At 47.9% G+C, this 22,363-nt stretch overlaps 1 protein-coding gene across 1 annotated transcript; it reads right to left on the bottom strand.

Moving 5' to 3' along the window:
* Window positions 1–532: 532 nt before the first annotated feature.
* Window positions 533–3,255, bottom strand: LOC100828500 (UV-stimulated scaffold protein A homolog). Its single transcript, XM_003571170.4, has 2 exons — window positions 2,946–3,255; window positions 533–2,846 (listed from the first exon to the last, which is right to left on the bottom strand). The coding sequence occupies exons 1-2, from the start codon at window positions 3,195–3,197 to the stop codon at window positions 975–977; spliced, it is 2,124 nt and encodes a 707-aa protein (XP_003571218.1). The 5' UTR covers window positions 3,198–3,255; the 3' UTR covers window positions 533–974.
* Between the last annotated feature and the right edge of the window lie 19,108 nt (window positions 3,256–22,363).

Raw genomic sequence — 22,363 nt, 5'->3', positions numbered from 1 at the left:
CAGGTGTGTGTTCAGTTGCACGGAGAGCAGGCAACAACCACCTTCATGCATCGATTTCCTGGTTGCACTAAGCAAAATAGGTCACTTCGGTTAAGAACTAGACCAAACCAACTTTTTTAGAGTGTTAGTGTTATTTCGAAAGATTGACCGACCATGAGTTTTTAGAAACCAAATTTCTTAATAACCTGAAGAACCCACGAGAACATCACTTTCTAAACATATGGGGAATTCTTTAGAGCAACCAAAGTTGGTCACTTCCGTTAAGAACCAGGCCAAACCAAATTTCTCAGTGAACCAATTCTCGGTTAGTGTTCTTTCAAAAGAGATTGATCGGTCATGAGAAAACCGATTTTCTAAATAACTTGAAGAACCGATTAGTTTGGTCTAGCCAAATGCCCAGACTACATTAAACATCATTTTTAGGGGATTTTTTTGAAACTTTGATTATTACTTTGTACAATTTTTTGTTTTTCTTTAAGATCTTTTTAAAACCTTTACAATGGTTTCTATGGAGTGTTGAACTTAAAGATGGTTTTCACCAAATAAACTCCCAACTTATTCATTCTGTTGTACATGAACTGCATTTGATAAGAAAATAGCTACTCCCTCTGTTCCTTTTTATAAGGTGTTTTGGCTTTGTCCCAAGTCAAATTTCCTGACGTTTGACCAAGCTTATAGATAAATCCACCAACATCTACTACTCTAAATTAGTTTTTATTAAATCCATTATGATATATATATCTTCATAGTATACGTATTTAGTCGTTCAAATTTAAGAAGTTCCACTTAGGACAAAACTATAACAACTTATAAAAAGGAGCAGAGGGAGTATCATTTAGTAGCATCTTGGCACCAAAATAACTATTAAGCTGATAACTTTACATGAAAAAAAAATGCCGATCGTGAAGATTTACCCGGTTCTTAAGAGAACTACCTGGCTGCTTTATTTTTTGAGAGGCACCCAGCACCTTTTATTACCACTGATTTGGGAATGCTTCCCTATAGCTCATGTCCTCATTCTTTGAAACTTCTCTTATGGTTGCGTCCCTAGCTCGAGCATTTAGAAGCCTCTCTGTGATCCTATCTTTGGTAGTGACCTTTTTCTTCAACATCGATGCTAGCGTTGGTTCCTTCGTTTTACCTCGACGTCGACCCCGTCGACCCAGTACTTCAGAAGGCTGGTCATATTCTGCCGCTGAGTGGGATGTTGAAGCAATAGCTGCTTCCCGCAAAACATCTTCATTATGCTGACGAATTCTAGCACGTTGGGCTTTTTCGCGTGCTTTATCATCGATGTCCCTTTTCCGGACATTCTTAATTGCATGCCTAGCCAGCTGTTCCATTGTAATTTTATCAAGATCATGGCCTCCATGCATGCTCCATTTGTCATTATTTCTGTTTATCATTCCTGAAGGAGAGGGCTCCTGCGTATATTCACCATCAGTGCTTCCATTTGTCTCAACCAGGTTTCCTCCGGCATCACACATGCCTCCATTCTGCTCAATGGGTTCTCCTCCTGTATTACAATTGCCATTACTCTGACCAATTGGATTTCCTTTTGCATCACGTGGGACGATGGGTCCATGAAAAGGGCATACCTTGAGATCCCTTCTCTGGCAAAGACCTCCTTTCTTCAGAGGTGCATGACATGGTAGGATCTCAGTTGGCTCTTCTTTATAAACTGAACTGTGAACATTTAACTCAGCAATCTTTGCTGCAGGTATAACAGCATCATTATCCATCCTCCCCCAATGGCCATCAAACTCAAGCCCTCTCTGGTTGACATGTGCATCCCCATTTGAACCCCACCTGTCCAAGACAGAACTCCATGGTACCACACGGGCTTCAGCAAGGAGCCTTGCTCTCCCTGGATCCATCTCCTGAGATCTTTTACCAGCATTTGGCGCCTCGTCATTACCAGAATTCACGCTAACCTCTACCCTCTTTCCCTTTCTAGCGTCCTTGCTGGAACTTGCAACATCTACACTGCTCTCAATTCTAGCAGGGCTAGATACTTCTATGTTTCCCTCCACCCAGATTTCATCATCCTCGTCCTCTTGAACATCCTTCTTCCTATGAACATTATCAAGATTTAGACCAAGCTCGCTACACTGGTCTCTAACTGCACGTATCTCATTCTTAACATCGATGAATTCCTTCAGCGCAGAATCCCTGAAACGATTATCCACAAGATTGACCCTAACAAGCACAGATATCCACTCCTGAACAGTGCCAAGATGTTTTGATATAAGGAGCCGACATGACTCCCTCAATGCATCAAACACTGCCTCATTCTCCTGAGTCTCAGGCACCCATTCCCCAGCCATCAATGACGCTATCCTAATACTCCGCATCTCCAATGAAGCAATCTCCTGCTCCTCATCATCATCTACATAAGCCTCAAATTTATCATACTCAGCACGGATGATGGCCAACCCGTTGCGAATCTCATCAATTGTGGACCGGATCTCAGCCTTTATGGATCCAATATTCTGGCGCAACTGTTCAATCTTGCCAGTCAAGATCTCCTGCGTACGTGCCTCCCGTGCAGCACGGGCCTCCACAGCTGCGTGGATGCCAGGGAACCGGATGCGCGCAGACTCCTTGAGGTACTCAACGGCGAGGCGCAGCTGGCGGTAGTGCGCACCGAACAGGTGGTGCCAGCGCTCGAGTGCCTGGACAGCTGCCTTCCGGAGTGTGGTGGCGGATGCAGCAGGCGGCGGGAGCTGGTGGCGGAAGCCAACGGCTAGTGGGAGGAATCCGTCAAGCGAGTCGGCGAGGAGGGATCGGAACAGCTTGGAGCGCATGAAGAGCTCGTCAACGATGCTAAAGGCGAGGAGCCGCACCTGCGCACAAAGGGGAAAGAACATGAGCGAACTAGGGTTTGTGGGAATTGGGGATTAGTTAGCGCAAGAGATTCGGGAGATAAGAGGGGGCTTACGTACATGGGAGTGGGGCTTGGCCATGAGGGACAGAAGGAGGCGGAAGCCGTCGCGGATGGCGCCGTCGGAGGAGCGAGCGGAGGACTTGATAGCGCGGAGGAGGGCGGGGTCGACGGAAGGAGCGGTGGTGCAGGTGGCGCGCTCGATCAGGGACGCTATGGAGGAATCCGGCGTCGAGGAGAGGTGAGGATTCGAGCCTGGGTCGGCTTCCGCCGACGACGGCGGCCGGCCGGAGGAGAACGTCGGACGCGGCATTGCGGCGGTTTGGTGGCGAGGCGGGAGCCGTGCGCTGATTAGTCATCTGGGAAGCGGCCTAGCCGCGATGGTTGAATTGGTTTTGCCCTCTGTCCTGTGGGACCGGGCGGGCCTCGAAGTCAGTTCGTTGATGAATCGACTGATCGTGTTACTCTTGGTGAGGATTTTCTGAACTTTATTTATTTTATTTATGTTTTGACGCATGTGTCCTGTTTGGTTTGGTCTAGAGCAAGCAAGAATAATAAGATTATGTAATCGGGTTATAAGAAATTAAATATTATTTCGTATATCTTTACTTTTACTTAGTTGGAGGAGAGAAAAAAGAACGGAGAAGAGAAGTGAGTTACTAACTAATAGCCACCTGCAGCATGGGGCCCTATATACTACGTATACGAGACTACAGAGTGGGCAAAGTATTAATAAAGTACTACTCACTCCGTCCCGTATTAAGTGACGTGACATTACATGTATCTAGACATTTTTTTGGGTATATATACTTATCTTTTGGCAAATTTGAGCCACTTAATATGAGACGGAGAGAGTACAATATTGTAGCTAACTATTATACATGTTGGCTATTGTATTAGCTATAGGCCGGTGACATGGCATGGGCTAATAGCCAACACTCGGCTCTATTATTAATTTGCTCTTAGGGCTGTTTGGTTGTTTTCTTTGAGGAAAATAGCCTGGCTGAAGGCAGCGCTCAGTTTTACAATGTCTGTCTGGTCTGTTCTCTTAGCAAATTCATTAGCATAGCTCAGCCCCAAGAAATTGGAGGTGCTTGTGCCTCAGGTAGCAAGTTGATCAACTCAATTAATATGCAGTTCCAACAGAAACACCTGTTTGGTGATTGTGTTTTCTTTCAGGCATATGCCCCGAACCAACAAGAACACCTCAGGTTGTCTGCCAGGCAAATTTGATAATAAAATCAGGCTTGTCTCAGCCACTTATTTTACTCAGGCGCATCACTCAAGTAGCCAGCCAAACAGATCCTTAATTTGTGTTTTTAACTTCAACCTAATATAAACTTATTTATTTTCGGGTATGAAAACCAACTATCATAAATCTGACCTGGTACCCATCAATCTAGAGGAGGAGGAGATTAACTCCCTCTCACAAATCTTTGGTTGCAAAAGTAGTACTCTCTCCGTTACATACCTTGGAGTCCCCCTACATCAAAGCAAGTTGAGAAAAGAAGATTTACAACCCGTCATTGACAAGGTAATTAAAAGGGTGGTTGGGTGGAGAGGAAGGCTACTTTCTTATGGTGGCAGGATTGTCCTCGTTAGAGCTTGCCTGGTTAGTATCCTTGTTTATTTACTTGGCCACTGCTTGTGGGACAACTATGATGAGCATAAAAAAAAAATACCATTTAGCCAACTGGGATATGATTGCAATGAAGAGGGAATTTGGAGGCCTTGGGATTCCTAACCCAAGAGATTTAAACATTTCCTTACTTGACTCTTGGATACAGAGATATAGTCCGGACTCCAATAGACTATGGAAATAAATGATAGATTTCAAGCATGTGCCGCAAAGGTTGGCTCCACTTTTTGGAGAGGTGTTATGTGGACAAGTAAAGCAGCCATTCTGGGATACCGGTGGCTTGTGAGAGATGGACATTCCATTCGTTTTTGGGAGGACCAATGGTTTGGGCCTTCTAGCCTTGCCATTCAGTTTTGGGAAATCTATATAATCTGCAATGAGAAACTAGCACCCTTAGCACAAGTCTGGAATGGTAATGAGATTAAACTCTCTTTTAGGAGAAACTTTGGGCCCAAGTTGATGGAACAGTGGGAAGCACTTTCTCAAATTATATCTAATGTGGAGTTCACTTCTGAGAAAGATCAAATGATCTGACGCCTGCACGGCTCTGGGATTTATACATCCCAATCCCTCTATGCTGTTGTTAATTTTAGGGGGATTTCCCCAGTGTATGTACCTGCACTTTGGAACATTTGCATTCCTCCTAGGGTTCATATGTTCTTATGGCTAGTGGGCAACAATAAGATACTTACCATAGATGCTAAGAGACAAGAACTTCCAGATAAAACCTGCCTATTTTGCTGCCTACCAGAATCTGTGTCTCACCTATTTTTTGATTGTGTGGTAGCTAGACGCCTATTCAAAGAACTGTTAGAAATAGCACAAAAACCAGATATAGTTTCCTTTGAACAGATGACAACCTTTTGGTTGTGTAACAAGAAACATGGTGTGGTGTGATTAATATGTTAAGCTATGCTCTTCTCCGGACAATATGGAAATTCCGTAATGATTTGTTGTTTTCTCGGCTTGTGTGGCTTAACATTCAGGTCCAGTGGAAGCGATTGCTGCACTTACTAAAGCGTTGGCAACCATTGTGCCGAAGGAAAGATATCCAGATTTGGGACAAATGCCTGTTGCTGATCGAGGTCAAGGCGATGGAGGTTCCCCGCTGCAGCTCTGAAGAAACGACGCACTACGTTTGCAGGTCCAGAGACCCCCCTCATGTCTGACATGGTGTTGAAGCTGTTTTGAAGCAGACGCTTCAGAAGACGCTGTCGAAAAAGAACTCAGAAGATATCCTTGCTGCTGAGAGCTAGACATTGTTAATGGAGTACCGTTTCAGTTGTTTTCTTTCTATCTGTTTTTGAGAAACTGCATTTGCGTATGAAATGGAATTGGGCAAAAAGCCTTTTGATCTAAAAAAACCTTATAGAAACTAAAAATATATTTATTTATGTGCCTTTTGGTTTTGACTTTTTTGCTTGTGACTTAATGTCGAAAGGTGCAATGATGAGGATGGAGACGGAGGGGCACGACACTGAAAGTAACGACAATGGATGAGGACTGAGGCGCATACTAGTAACAGAGGAGCCAATCGGTGTTCATTGTGGAGGATCGCCGGATTGAGGTGGAGGGATGGAGGCGGCGGTAGGTGGCAATAGTAGTGGGTAGTGGGGATAGGGATGAATGGAAGAATTGGATAGTTGAAACAAACACCACGATTTAGTGGCCTACCTCTAAACCAATGAAAATGGCGCCGACCCAATGCATACCGAAGCAGCCCAAGCATGTTTTCAAAGGCTCCAAGGTGCTTCTCAACGTCTATAATTAATGATTATAGCGCTATACGAGATTTTTCCAAACATCAAAGCCTCTAAGGACCCTCAGCGGCATTGTGGATGGCGTCTCTAAGGTGAGACCAGCGAAAATGTTATGTCCTAAAAGAGCGCCGAGCCCCCATGTACAACGTTGTAGGCCTGGATAATGAATGAACTGAGTTGAATATCTTTTCCTTTATTGTTGAATTATCTTTGTGGAGTCCTTTATTTCTTGTATCATTTTTACACGGTAATTGACATCTATAATCTTCATAAAGTTAATCCCCACTAAAGTCATTTAATGTTTGCAAAGTGTCCACGTCATCATGTTGATTCCCACTAAGCACACCATGCAAAGTGTCCACATCATCATCTTGGTTCCCACTAATTCACATCATGCACATGCAAAAGTGTCCACATCACCATCCACATCATATGCTGCAACCCCACTTGCAATTCATTTTGGCAGCCTATTCAAAGATTCAACATTTTAGCTAGTACTAACTTTTCACCTTCACATTTATATAATAGTTTGTATTAATCTCTTCCACAGTGAATGGTTTCTAAGAAATTATTTTCTTCAGTTGTAACTAACTCAAAAAATCTGCTACATATATCTAGGTTTCTTGAGGAAAAAGATGTTGACAAAAACCGCAAGGAGCAGCTGTACGTATGTATATTTAGGTATGATATAGCCACCCACCCGCTCTTAATTCTTTCCGTTGCAACAGAAATTTGCGAGATTCCAAAGACTTGACACACTAGCTAGGCAGTAGTCTCTCTTTGCGCTCCACGTTAGTTACATTCTGGTCCGTCTTCCTTGTTTGCTCTCGATCGGCCTTGCACGGGCACACAATAAGACATGGCGTGAAGCACACACGAGGCGCACAAGAACTAAAATATATAGCAGATTTCCTAAAAAAAGACCTAAATAGCAGGTTCCCTAAAAAGAAGAACTAAGATAAAATGGCCGGCTTGGCTTGTCATGCACGGTACTTTAGGCTGCTTACGGCTGGCGTTGCACTGCATGCAAAACTCGATCTACCTACAACCCAGTCATGTCTCGTGTACATGTGCATCGTGCAACGTAGAGGAGGCGTCCACTCATGATCGTGGAGGCGTCTTAATTGTGTGTACTTGTAGCTTTTTTTAGCGAAGCTAATACTCGTAGCTAATTAGCATTCGCTTAAAAAACAAACTAGGCCAGTGATTTCGCCCCCCTCCCCCCAAGCCCATCTGCACGTAGAAGAGGCTGCATCATAATCATAATAACTTAGAAAAGGACCGTGACGAAACTTGCTGGAACAACCAAGAAGAGGATGTAATCATAATCATCCTCATCTGGGTCCTGCTCCTCCTTCGACTCCACGTCAGCCATGGAGGCAAGCTCGGCAGCAGCGAGCTGGGCGGCATCGAGAGCGGCCCTAGCGGGCGTCCTGTTCCACTAGTGAGGCACCGACTGCTGCATCGATCTGCGCCTGCTCTGTCGGGTGCATAGCAGTCTCGGCCTCTGCAGTGGCCATGGACGTGGCAATCTCATAATCCTCGTCCTCCTCTTCTCTTCCTCTACCACCACCTCCGCCTCCTCCTCCCAGCCTCCGCCTCCTCTGCAGCATCACCCACCTCCCGCAAGACTGGATCAATCTGCACGTCTGGAGCCTGGCAGGTCAAACTCGAGGTCCACAGATGAGTAGCTCGATCTTGAGCTGCAAGGAAACAGTGGCACAGGCGTAGAGGCCGTGCCAGCATGGCGACGCGGCGACTTGCGCGGCCTAGCGAAACGCATTGCATGCCTCTTCATGACTAACAACCGGAGGTGGTGGTGGATTGATTTTCTTGCTGGTGAGCTCGACCCTTCGACTAAAGCTGTCAACATGGTGGTAACTTCATATATTAACTAGTGGATACCACGCATGTTGTTGCGGGCCTTAAAAGTAATCTGCCCAATGTGAAAGAAAAAAATGGATTGTAATGAAGCAAAGTAATCAATATAGGAGTACTGAAACTCATGATATCATTGACTTAAGAGATAACGTAAATTTGCATGTATGGTTTACAAATTTGTTTATCTTCGCGACTAACTTCCCGTGTGACGAAAAAGACAAAAAAAATTAGGTTGAACTACATCATGTTGTTCTCTGAATGTCATAATAATAACTTGGAGACGTGGCATCCAATTTTTCATGTAAGAAATGTTGACAAATGGATGATCACATGGTATTTGGTTTGAGATGTGAGCATATGAGAAGACATGGTTTTAAAAGTTAGATAAACTGATGGTGGTTTAGTATCCCTCCTTCTTTTGAATTACATCCGTACATTTCTTATGAGCTTTCCCATCCCGGAAAGATGAAAGTAGAGAGGATATGGTTTGGTGAGTTGGATGATGTTTGAGGTAACATGTTATGATGAGAGTGCTTTGAGATAAAAACAAACATGTTTCTGTCGCACATGGAGGATAATCTGCATGCTAGGCTTGCAAACATCAAATGAATCTTTGTGGGAATCAACTTGATGACATGGACACTCTATATGTTGAGCTTAGTGGAATCAACTTAATGATGTTGACACTTTGCGTGATGAGTTGGCAAACATTATTAAATGAATCTTAGTGGAAATCAACTTGATGACATGGCACTTGATAATGTGGACACTTTGCATGTTGAGCTTCCAAACATTAAGTGATTCTTAGTGGGGATCAACATAGAGATTATAGATTTCACCATGTTGTTGTTCTCGACAACAATTAGAATAAGGGGTGCCAATGCTCGATGGCACAAGTATGGAGATAAAGGTAGGGCGTGTACACCGGCCTTATAGCGAAGGTCGCCGTATACTTGGACAAGTTGATGCGTCGATGTTTTCTGAATAGGTTCGGTCGACCCTTCGGGTGTGACTTAATCCTATGTTAGGAAAGGCTTCGAGGGGGTTGTTAGCCTAGGACTTGGGCCGAGCGGATCTTCCCAAGACACCTTTCGGCGAGAGGTTCGTCAGGGCCACCTCATACTTGGACCGAACGCGTCTTTCCAAGTATCGAGGTTAAGCTACCCTCGGAACTCTAACCCAACCCCTTCTCCTTCGAGTCCGGGCCGAACGCGTCTTCCCGGATCTCGAAACTAGAGCTCTTTGCAAGAGGCTCTAGCCCTCTCCCCTTGAGTTTATTCAAGTGAGAGTGAATGATACATGCCCGCATGGGGGGTATTTATAGCCTAGGGGTCCATGTCAAAAGACCATGGCTACCCTTGAGAGAGAGAGAAAAGTGGGAGCAAAGTGGTAAAAGTAGCTCCTTTGGTTCGTAGCTTTTGTGTGCACCATGTGAGGAAAGTAGGGCTTGGTCCCTTTGCCCCCTCCTCTCACCTTTCTTGCCCCCCACTCTAGCTCATTTGACCCTTTGACCATGGCATGAGAGGCTTGACTCGTTGACTAGTCTTCCTCTGCCACGTAGAATTGACCGCACCACGTAGACGTCTTCACTTGTGCTTGTGATATGTTGACTTGGTCGTCATCACGTAGGATTTACGGCCCGGCCCATATAAGGGTTTTATTTTACTACAACAGTAGCCCCCTTGAGCTGTAGGCATTGAAAATGCCTTCGGGTCAACCTCTGAGGCGAGACTCTTGAGTCATGTCCTTGTATTTGCGATGGTGTCCTTGATGAATTCCCTAGCTGGCTCCCTTATGAGAAGCAGAGGTATTCAGTGGTTTTCCTGCAAAAAATGGGAGTCTTGGAGGCGTTGTGGGGAGATTCCATGCCCATGACGATGTTCCTTGCGAGAAATCGAGTTTCGGGGGGTATTTTTAGCAAAACCGGGACCCTGGGGGCCGCTCTGCGAGAAATCCGGTGTCCTGGAGGACTTTTTTGCAAAAATCAGGGGCCCTGCGGGCCTCCCTGAAATTTTCAGGGTCTTGTTGGCAATTTCCCCACGATTTCGGGTTTTTCTGCAAATTTTTGGACCCCGCCGGCCTCATGGGCCAGCTGGGCCGGCCTTGTGCGCGCGCGTGCGCGGGATGGGCCGCCTCAGGGAGGCTCCTTTTAGTTTTTTTTTGGCCGGCTTCTTGGGCCGCAGTTGGGCTCCGGCCCAGCTAGGCCCGGTACCGGTTCGGGAATCAAGTGGGCGATCCGACGGCCGCGAGTGGCTAGGCGCCCTAGATCGGACGGCCGGGGACCTTCTTCTTCCTTCGTACAGGGAGGGTCCCCTTGGCCTTGCTTTTGCTGCCGGCGTTCGTCACTAGAGGTGACGCCGGCGCGGCGAGGACACGTGGTCCGCGCGCGGGACGCCCCCCTTTGGCCAGGCCGGCTTCCTTTAGGGAAAGGGGTGCTCCTCCTTCCCATTTCTTTCTTCTTTCTTGGCCTGTTCATTGGGTGGAAGGACGGCGAGGTGTCGCCCCGCCATTGGCCCGACCCGGACGCCAAGGAGCTCCGGTGGCCTATAAAATGGAACCCCCATCCACTGGAGGAGCCTACACCATGCTTGTTTGATTTGTCCGGCGTCGAAGACGAGTTCTGCGGCGCCCGACATTTCTTCGAGAGGTTGGTGTAGTAGGGAGCTCCACAGGGGCACTAGCCACTTCCCGCTCACGACGGAGGTCGCGTTGGTTGCCGAGGTGCTGCTGCGGAAGCTCTCCATCTTTGAGCCTTCGTGGGGACGTGGAGCGCAAGCGAGGCCACTCGGAGCTCGGTGTCGATCGTGCCTCCAAGTGTTCCCGGGTGACCCTCGTCATCGGCCGCGCCTTCCTTGCTTGTGCGAAGGTAGGAGGAAGCCCGGTGGCGCTGTTTTTTGATGTTTCTTGAATGGGCGACCCTTGTGGGCATTCTGTCGAGCGCTCCCGGGGCGTCGCTTCCGGGCGTGGAAGCGGGCGTGTCTTCGCGCGGCTTGGCCTCAGCTTGGTGAGGTGAGGGAGCGGCGTGGCCGCGCGCACGCCGGGGCGAGAGGTGGACGTGGGCTTGGCCCTTGCTCGGCCTTGGCGCGGCGGGATGCGCACAGGCGCAGGCGGGGCACGACGCGGCCCGGGGTGTGCGTGGGTGGCGGTGATGGAGCGCGGACGTGGGCACGGCATGGCCCGGTGCGCGCGCGGGCGCGGGCGGCAGAGCGCAGGCACGGCACAGCGCGGCGCGGCTAAGTGCGCGTGCGGGCCGCAGAGCGCGGGCGCGGCGCGGCAGCAAGCGTGGGTGCAGGCGGGAGCGGGCGCGGCGGGGTGCAAGCGCACAAGGCGCACGCGGGCGTAGGCGCGACACGGCAGAGCGCGGGCGTGGCACGACGCGGCAAGGCGCGGGCGCGAGCGCAGGCGCGGCTGGGTGCGGGCGCGAGCGTAGGCGGGAGCGCGGCTGGGCACGGGCGCGAGCGGGGTACGCAGGCATTTTGCCGAACACCCCGTGGGCGAGGACCGCGGCTTCCCTGCTGCTCTTTGAGTGTAGGTGGGCCGAAAGGCAGGTGGGCCGGCGGCCAGGGGGCCTTGCCCTCCTGTTCTCGTTCCGGCGGCGTAGGCTTCGGCCCGAGGGGCTTGGCTCCTTTTCTTGGCGGGTCTTTTTGCAACTGAGATGGCGGGGTCCGATGTCGAGTGTCCGGTGGGTGAGCCAGTGAGGGGGTCTTCGGCGGTGCAGCTTGCGGCGAACCGACCGTCGCGGAAGAAGAAGGTTTCCTTCCGCCCTCGCTGTGGCCCTCCCTTGGTTCCGACAGCGCCCGTGGACGGCGGAGGTTGGGCGCACGACCACCTTCTCCCTTCGTTGATGAGCCCCGAGGATCTTGCCCAGCTGGAGGAGGCGGGATACTTCCCCAAGGCGGATGGTATCCTGCCCGATGGCGAGGAGGTGAGGCTCGACCAACGACGGCGCCCGGGATGCATCGTAGCATTCTCGGCCTGGTTTCACACTGGCCTGTGCGTGCCTGTTCACCCCTTCTTGCTGGAGTTCCTGGAGACATACGTGAAGGGGCGCGTAGAGATAAACAAAAACTTTTCCTACGCGAACTCCCAAGATCTAGCCGAGGTAGAAGGCCACGAGGATTACCACTAGACGCGCAGTTGCGGATTATCGATACGGCGCCTTGATGCAGTGCAGTCCCTCGATCCGATCCAGCCGATCCAATCCCGCGATCGTCGAAGTGCCGAACGTACAGCACCTCTGCTGGTATCCACACGTGCGAGGAGGAGCTCCAGCGGCGGACTGCTAGGTCCGGTGCGATGGTTGGACTGAATGGGGCTAGGGTTCTCAACGCATGAGAGTGGAAAAACCGTGTCCCTTAGGCATCCCACGCCCCTGCTTATATACCGAGTGGAAGTGGGCTCCAGCACTTGTGGCCCATCCACTCTGCGAGTTCAACTCGCATTGTCAGCCCAATTCCGGTTCGGGTCCAACCCGACCAAATACTTGCTCCCGCTCTTAAGTGTGTGACCCCGCAGGCTCATGGCCACTTGGACACGATTGGAGTCCGACTCTCAATCGATCAATCGGTAGCGGCTCCTAGCAGAACGTGCCGACTCCCAAGTACCATCGAGTCATGACGACGTACCTTCCAATGTGACATACGTCTTAGTCCCTTTTGCCTCACGATATACCTTGTCAAACTATAGGCGATTAATCGTCATCTCTTTAATAGTTCAACTCTCTTCTCGATCTGTGATATACGATTCATCCGACTAACTCTTAGTCGATCGACCCGGTTAACAGTTAACCGAGTCGCGCATGGCCATGCTTCCCAAATCATATCACTCGAGAGGGCCCAGAGAATATCTCTCCAGTCGGAGGGGCAAAATCCCATCTTGGTTATCCACATCACACAGCTTGATTCTCAGTCAACCCGAACTCTGCCTTTATAACTGCCCTGTTACGGAACAACGTTTGACAGAACCTAAGTTGGTGATCCACAACTCGGATTGTGCGATAACCTCAGGTCTAAGGATTACATTGATTGAGACATGCAAATGACGACCTACTCGTTGCATCTCAATATGGGTCAGTCCGACTCGCTAAACTCTTTAGCCGAGTCCGTGTAAGCTGGAATGACATCACCATGCCCATGACAAGTGGAACCGAGTCATCAGCCAACTTTCACATTAGTCTAGATTATGTGTCCAGCACAACCTCAATGACTAAGGACAATTTAGTATGAACAACATGAATACATAGTTCCACAATCAAATCAAATATTCAATGATACATATCAGATGTTCAAACAAGGACAACTTAATAATATTTATGAATACATTGGGAATTACATCATACATGATTGCCTCTAGGGCATATTCCCAACAGTACGGCATCGAGCTGGCCCAGCTTCACCCGTCGATGATCGTGAGGTTGAATGTTTTCAGGTGGCTGTGCGAGACGGCGCTTCGCGAGGAGCCTTCGATGAAGCTTTTGTTGTTCTACTTCATCGTGGAGGTGAGGGGTTGCTCACCCCGGACGGTTTTGCTCTGAGTGCCTTTGGTTCGGTGAACCTGAGGCTTCGTTCCGGCTTTGGGGACGACTTCCTGCTCATGCCGGAGAAGAGCGCGGAGAAGTTGTTCGTCAAGTGGGAGTCCCGGTGGTTTCTTCTTCGGGCTTCGAAGACCCGTCTTCGGCACACAATAGATCTCCCCCGGCACTCTGGGGCCGGAGGTCTCAGGGAGGTGTCCCACCCCGGCGATCCTCGGTCGGCCGACCTCTGGAAGGTGGCCAAGATCAAGGAGGTGTCTGCCGAGAGGAGCTTTCGTGACCTCATTGAGGAGATGGTGATGGCGGGACGCTTCATGATGAGGAGTTGTCCGTGGTCCGAGATTGGGATCCCTCGATCTTTCCGTCCCCTGCAGCTCGTCACTGCACGTGAGTGGCGCTCCTCTCCCCTTCGCGCCTCGACTGTTTTCCCTTGGGAAGGTACTTAACAATTTTGGGCTTGTCTTTTTTCAGTGACATTTTCTGAGGAGAGGGCGACGTTGTGGGCCACGCAGCTGATAGGTCTGTACGGCGGGCCGGAGCAACGCGACTACGAGGCCAAGATCAGCGAGGGGGGATGTCACAACATCATCGCGAGGTGCTTCGAGAAGACGGTGCCTGTGCGACAGGATCCGAAGTTTGGTCGCCTTCTTCGAGTGGGCGATCGCTACTCCCGCTTGGCCACACCGTCGATGTTGGCGGTGGGGTCCAAGCTGCGGGATTCCGGTGGGAAGGCGAAGGCGGGAATGGCGGTGCTGGGCCTGGCGGTGCCTGTCGTGCTGGTCCCCAAGATACCTCGTCCGTTGAGTGGATGCAAGAGGAAAGCTCCCCCGACTCCTTCTCCTTCTCTTGACTACGCCCCGGCGGGCTCGGCGGATCCTGTCATGGGCGAGTCGAGGTCCCCCCTGAGGGTGACCTTGGACCTGCACATGAAGGGGAAGATTGGACTCGAGCAAGTTCTTCCTCCTTCGAATCACGAGGTTGAGGCTTTCACTCGTGAGACAGGGCTTCGGCTTCAGAGCGACTCAGTGGTGGAGCTGTCGACTGGAGCCAGTGGTGCGGGCGTCCATGTGTTCTCCATTGGTCGCGAGCACCCTGAGGAGGATGCTCCTACCTCGGGTGAGTGCCCTTCTCTTTTGTTCGCATCATTCTTTTTCAGAATGATTTTGACATGATCTTCTTGGCTTGTTTTTAGGTGCGAGGGCCGCAGAGCCCGGGGCTCTTGAGGGCGAGCCCCCGACTCAGGCAAGGGATGGAGTGCTTCCGGCGTCCGAGGACGGAGCGAGAGACCCTTTCGTGACACTGGAGCTGGTGAGCATCCGTGACATATCTTTCTTTGCGCTTCGGGTTAGCTTTGTGCTAACTTCCTCTTCTTTGCAGGTGAGAGGCCTGGTCGAGGCCGTGGGTGCCCTTCCTGCCTTGAAGACTCAGGTGGGGGCGCTTTCCGCTGCCTTGGATGTGGAGATGTCCAAGTCTACCCCCTGATTGATCTACCACTTGGAAAATCTGACCCATATCTTGTTCAGCCACCTGAAAATATACATGTGTAGCTTATCTCCTGAAGATTAGTTTTGGCTGATTCCTAATCCCATGCAAGAGTAATCACTTTTGATTGTTTCATTCATGTTTTTGTGTGTACTTGCAGATCATAAACTGTTGTATTGCTGCAGTAGCTAATTTCATCAAATTAGTAGAATTCTTTCCTGTGTAGCCCTGTATGTATTGCCTTGTGATGATTCCAATGTGTGCTGATTGTGAGGAATACTTTGTACCTGCTAGAAATTGGTTATTGCCATCTTATTTGGTTTCCTCTGGAGTTTCTGTTAGCTCATTTGCGCCTGTCATGTATAACGTATAGGCGAGGACGTTGCTTACGAGTTTGCAGGACCAGAAGTTGGAGAACAAGTGCAAGGTGCCACCACATTTCTTTCACCTATATTTTCGCAAATATCACTGCTTTCCAAAACTGCATGAGTCCTTTTTAATTGGTATTATTATTGCCTATCATCGGATACGATGCCAGTACTAGAACATGCCCTGTAGCGAAACCTCTGAAATTGACTTAGTAATTACATGCTTAGCCATGCTTAGAATAGTTCATTAATTTCTTTGCGTGAGTATCTCTTGGTGACTGTTGCTCATCGAGGGAGGGTGTTAATCACTTAATGAAACATTGGTAATTACTAAGTTGAGACTGGCCGGCTTGTGTGATAGCGCCAGTGGTGAATGAATTGTTGGAGAGGTGTTTTGCTGTTTTCAACTAAGGGTATGGTGGGCATCGGTCGGTGATGGTGGAGGGACCGAAATGTCCTAGGGGCTTGTGCTAGTGCCAACTGTATCCTATAAGGGAAATGTCCAATTTTCGCATACTTCATTTAACCTGTACAACCACATGCTTATATGGGTACGGCGTACCAACTAGGTTAGCATGAACTGGTCGCATCTCAGCCAAGTGGTGGTTTGGGTCTCGCGATTCGAGACTCGGGAATTAGCTATTCCTGGCAGCATGATGGCTGTAGTTGTTGGCGCAAGAGGGGCTTGGAGCAGGTGCGATCACACCTCCGACTGGGAAACCTTAGCGGGCTGAGACAGTACCATGAAACATTAATTGAAAGGTCACGTAATCGACGCCATTGCCACTCTGGCCGGAGGACAGCAATGGGGTAACACGTCGGTTTCTTGTGGGTCCAGTGTACAACCTCTAAAGAGTGTAAAACTATTCGAATAGCCGTGTCCGCGGTTAATGGACGGGTGAAGTTGCATCTTGGGTTATCTACTTGTTTTTATTTGACGCGTGTGTGCGTGCGTGTGTGTGAGTTGTTGAGTTGGAGGTCGACATGGGTCGACATGGCCGCCGAATCAAAGAGGATTCCGCTGCTTAACCGGTGTCGCCGCTGAGCGTCATTGGTCAGTTTATTCAATAAACTTGTTTGTAAAATGTGTATAAATGTCTTCTCAAATTAATCTAAATTTTGACTTTGACATAGATATGTTATTTTCTGCAAATTAACCTCAGCTCCACCATACAGCCTCATATAGAGTCTTGCATAAACATTAAGGGTAGTGTAGGGTGGCATAACTGAGTACCATGAGTGTACTCATGGTGGCTATTTTGTAATGTGTTGATTCAGAGGGAGGAGACTACAACATCGAGTATGACGAGGAGGATTAGGGACGACGTTGCTGGATTTACTTCAACATTTGTTTGTGGAGTTGGCGCCACATGATTTATCTTCCGCTGCTATTTCTCACACTTTGATACTTTTGTTTACAAGTTATTACTTTCAGATTCTGTAATCAAGTACAATGTTAAGTACTATCATTTTGATTAATCTCGTGTGCTCTGTTATACACTTGTAATTGCTCTTGTATGCTACTGATCCTTGGGACATACATGAGTTGAGTGGATTCTGGCCCGTGGTGGCTGGGGTTCTTACATGCCACTGGCAATAAACTAGCGGATATTTTCACGAAGCTACTTGATGAAGCAAGATTTCGGGAGTTAAGGCATGACCTAAATATCCTAGATTCTAGTGTTGTGGTTTGATAAACTTGCACTCGTACCCACAGTTAACATTTGTCTAGTTTGGATGTGCGCATGGACGTAGAGGGGGCATAGCTCAATTCATGGGCAAATGCTACTCTTACTATGCTAACATTAATTTTATACATTGAGCTTCAATGTGAGTTTTGAATCTTGAGCCCAAGAATCTATATTCGCAATGTCAAGCTCATACATACTCAAATATGGTGGCATAGGGCACCGCCCTCACTCTTGTGAGGTTGATTTCTTTTAATTCCTTGCAAATCCTTTCATATAGTCAATTATGACATTATATGCTTATTATTGGAAAGCACTCATCTCTTGGTATTTCAATTTGCATCTTGCAAGAGTGAGTGTATACATCCATATGTATCACCCTTTGTGTGATAATCCAACCCAGGCCAATCTTATCTATACCAATTTCATTCTCTTATGCTCAAAATTTCCTATCCTTTGACACATTGGAATTTTTCTGGGATCGGCGGAACTTCCGGCCCACCTCCGGTTAGCCGGAACTTCCGACCTACCTCCGTAGAACCTCCGTGATGCTACTGGTATCATGGTGCGTTTTGCAGAGGTTGGGCCGGAAGGGTGGCGGATGTTCCGGGTGCCCGGAACTTCCAGCCTACGGCGGAACTTCCAGCACTGGAGCTAACCATTCAGTTAGGGGGGGGGGGGCGACCTGAGTTGGGGATCTTCTTCCCCACTCGGCCCCGACCCTCTCTCTCTCTTGCTCTCCACTGGACCCGAAGAACTTCACCAAGCTCCGCTTGGATCCGTCGGGACCTCCAGCCTCCTCTAGATTTGCTCTCTGGGGATTGTTCCCCTCGATCTCCACCATGGGATGAACCGGTATTGCCTCCTCTCCTTCACTCTAGGGTTTGGTTTCAAATCCTTGTGTTTGAGAGAAATTAGGGCGAAATTTGTGGTGGATTCCATTTCCTATGTAGGGTTGATTGACTAGATTGCATGGATTTTGAACTATGTTGGCACATTGATTCGGATTCAGTGGTTTTTGTCCTTGGCGGCCACGGCCGTGACCGGCAGAACTTCCGGACCTGGAGCAATTATAATCTATTCTTGATCCTTAATTCCTGAGCACTTATCTCTTGTCCATCGTATCTTTATTCTTGTCTCAAGAGGTGCAAGCTCTATCAAGAAGGGCAAAGGCAAGGCCAAGGTTCCCTCACCGCCTCCACGGCTTTCCAATAAGCGCAAGGCGGAGATCATCCGGGCTGAGCAGGAGCGCCCAATGCCCAAAGTGCAGAGATCAAAGGTAGACGTCCGTCAAGGAAAGCAAGAAAAGCCTATGCCTATCAAGAAGTGGCCTCAACAAGTGTTTACGGATGAGAGGCGTAGGAACCCTTACACCATTCCTCAAGAAGAAAACATTCAAGATGACAACTTCCAGAACACTTTTCAGATTTGTCTCTTTGAGAAAGTTTACATGACTCCGGTCAACAAGTTTGCGCCTCAATGCACCATCAATGTGAAGGCTATGGAAGAGGACATGGATTATTTTGGAGATGACTTGCCATTTGCAACACTTTGAAGCTTCTTCCCATCATGCAAGTGAATCAACAGTTCAATGAGTATCTTGTGGCTCAATTCTATGCCACGGTGCACCTAGAGGAGAATGATGCAGGCAATGTGAGAAGGATGACATGGATGACTCTTAATCGCCAAGTTAGCGCCACATGGGCTGAGTTTGTTGCTATCCTTGGTTATCCCGATGCTGGACATTGCACACCGTCAGGCTTTCGCATTCATGATATTCCCAATCCGTCTGACATGAAGGTTTTGAAGCCTCTCTATCTTGAGGGAAGGGCCATTCCAGGGGCAACCAAGTGCTTGAAGCCTACCTATGACATCTTGCAACGCATTTACCGTGAGACCGTTGCTTGCAAGACAGGGAATTCCGATGAGATTCATGGATATGGGGTGGATCTCATGCTCCAAACCCATTTGAGAAGGCATGGTGAAGAACCATTGGATGTGATGGATTACATTTGACATGAGTTGAACTTTGCCATTGTCTCTAAGAGAGTGCCTCCATATGCCCCATTCATCATGAAGCTAATCCTAGCCAAGGCTCACAAGCTTGCCGATATGACTTATGAGCCTCACCACATCAAGAAGTTGAAGAAGAAGAAGCACCTTGCACCGATGATGAGGAGGAAGACCCCATGGATTTTGATTATGCTCCCTCTTCTAGCACCTCTCGCCCACGCAAGAAGGAATGATGGATTACTAAGATTCGCAAAGTCTTCTATATGCAGAAATCCACGGAGCAGAAGGTGTACAAGCCATCCTGAAGACCCTTGGAGCTGAGGATGTCTCCTCCATGTCGGAGGATGAGGACTTTGTGGCATGGAAGTCATCCCATGGAAATTGGAAACGAGATGATGGCCACATTCTCTCTCCAGTCGAAGATAAGTTACCCGCTGCTAGTGGTGATGAGGATGATGAAGCATCCGAAGAAAGAAGAAGAAGAAGAAGAAATAGAAGCAGAAGAAGAGGAAGAAGAAGACTCTGAGTGATTTGTTTGCTTTTCTCTCTTGGGATGTTCCTCCCTTTTTGGTGTCTTGATGCCAAAGGGGGAGAATGTAGTGAGAGGGAGAGTTTTAGGAGCGTTGGATTTGCATGGGAAGTGTTTGAAATCACAAGCTTGTTTCTTTATTGCCGTCATTGGTCTTATGTGCTTGTGAACTTAATTAGTTTATGTGTGTGGAATTTGTTGTGAGCTACTTTATCGTGGTTTGAGTAAGACTTGATAACTATTTGGAGTGATGTGTGCAATGGCTAGTCTTATGGATTTGTGCTTCATGCCTATTTGCACCTTGACTTGTTATGGTAGTTTGCTTATTTGATATACATCTTGTCTTACTAATCATGTGTGGAGAAGTTTGTGTTTGTGCCTTGTAGCTTATGCTCCATCACATGATCTCATTGCAAAAGGTATAATTTCAATTGTTTTGACTTATCTAACCCATTATGCTTCTTGGAAGCATTGCTCGATATCTTGTTGGATAAATCGTTGTAGGTTTCATTCAATGTTGATATGCCTTTTGAGGTATTGCTCTAATCTTTGAATGATTGAATTCTCTTACGCTTGAGAGAGCCTATAGTTGTATCTTTAATCCTTTGCAATTGAGGTATTGGTTTACAAAATCTAGGGGAAGTGTTGATCCTAGGGTATCTGCACTTTGCATATTAAGCAAAATTATTTGGTGCATACACCTAGGGGGAGCTCGTCTATATTTTGTATTCCTTTTGCATCTAGTTTAATTGCTTATGTTTATTAAAATCTTTGTGTTGTCATCATTCACCAAAAAGGGGGAGATTGAAAGGGCATTTCTCTCCTAAGTAGTTTTTGGTGGTGATGACAACGCGTTGTGTGGACTAATCGTGCGTTAAGTTTTTTAGATTTGATGTCAAATGGCGCAAAACGATTCGATGCCATCAAGATTGAAAAATAAGCGTAGTGGAGTTTAGTGGCTTTTTCATTTATTGAGTCGTAGGAACTCCGTACTATTAAGAGGGAGTCCACATGGGAAGGTAATGGGTGAATCGCTTCTCACGTACACAGACATACATCTTGCACCCACATAAAGCCTACCAAAAAGTGAGAGAACAATTTTCTTAATGTAGCTGTGGTGCCTGTGTTTGCCCAAGTCCGGAAGTTCCGGTGGAGTTCCGGGCCACCGGAACTTCCACCCTACCTCCGGACCAGCTCCGTGATGGTACTGGAATCGTATATGGATTTCCGGAGGTTGAGCCGGAACTGGGCCGGAACTTCCGGTGTCGAGCGGAAGTTTCGCCCCTGGAACTCATAGTGCATAACGGTTAGATTTTAGGGAGTCCATATAAATAACCCTTCGTCCCCAATGGGTATTTTGCCCAAGCACGAAGCCAAGAACAGCCCACTCTCACTCAAGAACACCAAAAGCTTCAATCTACTAGATCTCCCTCCATAGAGCTTCCCCCTTGTTAATTCTTTAAGGATTGGAGGAGAAGAGCTAGATCTAGAGTTTCACCAAGTCACAAAGTTGATTCACCTTGTTTCTCTTGTGGATTTCGTTTCTCTTGGGCTTTTCAGAGCCATAGACGGAAGCGGTTGTCTTAAGCTCTCCCTTGGTGTGAGGTGCTCGGGGATTGGATTGGGAGCCTCCAAATTGGTTTGTGGAGCTAGCCCCGGTCAAGTTTGTAAGGGTTTGGATTTCGCCCCCAAGGAAGCCACTAGTGAAACTCACCTCACCTTTTTTGTGGTGTTGTGAGAGCTCACCCCACCTTTGTGGTGTGGTGAGTTGGAGAATAGAGTGAGCCTTCGTGGCGTCTCTACCTTTGTGGTAGAGCACTCCTCCAATAGGTGGAACTCCGGTGAAATCTTCGTCTCCGCGTGTGGTATCTTTTCCTCTTTACATTCTTGCTATCTATTGTTGTTTCGGTTATTACATTTCATACTAAGGTTGCATTCATTTTAGAAAATCTAGCAAACCCTATGATTAAGTGCTTTGTACTTTTCAAGAAAAGAAAAACAAAACGTAAAATTTATTAGTCGCCTATTCACCCCCCTCTAGCCAACCATACCGATCTTTCACTATGGTATTCATATTTATTTTGCATTTGATCATATTATCATCATTTGTTCCTAACATCATATCCATATGTGCAAGTAGTATTGCCTGCGAAAACGTGCTGGGAATCACCTAGTTCTAAATTATGCTTTTGTACAATAATGTTTGATCACCATGGAAATCTGAACAAAACCTTTTACTTTCTCTTGGTGAGGCGACGGAACACAAGTTTACGTTTTGTTTGTGTGACTCGATAAATAGCAGAAGTCTTTTGGCAGGTACCAAGCTTGAATTGGAACATGTGCTAATTCCAATCCAGGAGAAGATCCACATAAAGGACATCATGAGGATTCCTTCCCTATTCCCAGCTCCCAATCACTCACTTGCTCCCAGTCACTCACTTGGAGGGATTCAACATCTGCTCTGATGCATCTTGGAAGGATCCAAAAAATGACGACGGACTCGCTCATGCAGGGATCGGAATCTTTATTGACTCACTAGACCCTGAGCTCAAATGGAAGGTGCAAATTCAAGCAATCTCTTGTCCCGTC

This window comes from Brachypodium distachyon, chromosome 3, assembly GCF_000005505.3.
Source record: "Brachypodium distachyon strain Bd21 chromosome 3, Brachypodium_distachyon_v3.0, whole genome shotgun sequence".
NCBI classification, from domain to species: domain Eukaryota; kingdom Viridiplantae; phylum Streptophyta; class Magnoliopsida; order Poales; family Poaceae; genus Brachypodium; species Brachypodium distachyon.
This window is presented reverse-complemented; position numbering and strand designations above follow the sequence as displayed.

Excerpts from the sequence above, each read along its gene's own strand:
- LOC100828500 (XM_003571170.4), bottom strand. The coding sequence starts at position 3,197 with ATGCCGCGTCCGACGTTCTCCTCCGGCCGGCCGCCGTCGTCGGCGGAA. Across the intron at positions 2,847-2,945 it reads TGGCCAAGCCCCACTCCCAT|GTGCGGCTCCTCGCCTTTAG; the intron begins GTACGTAAGCCC and ends CTTTGTGCGCAG.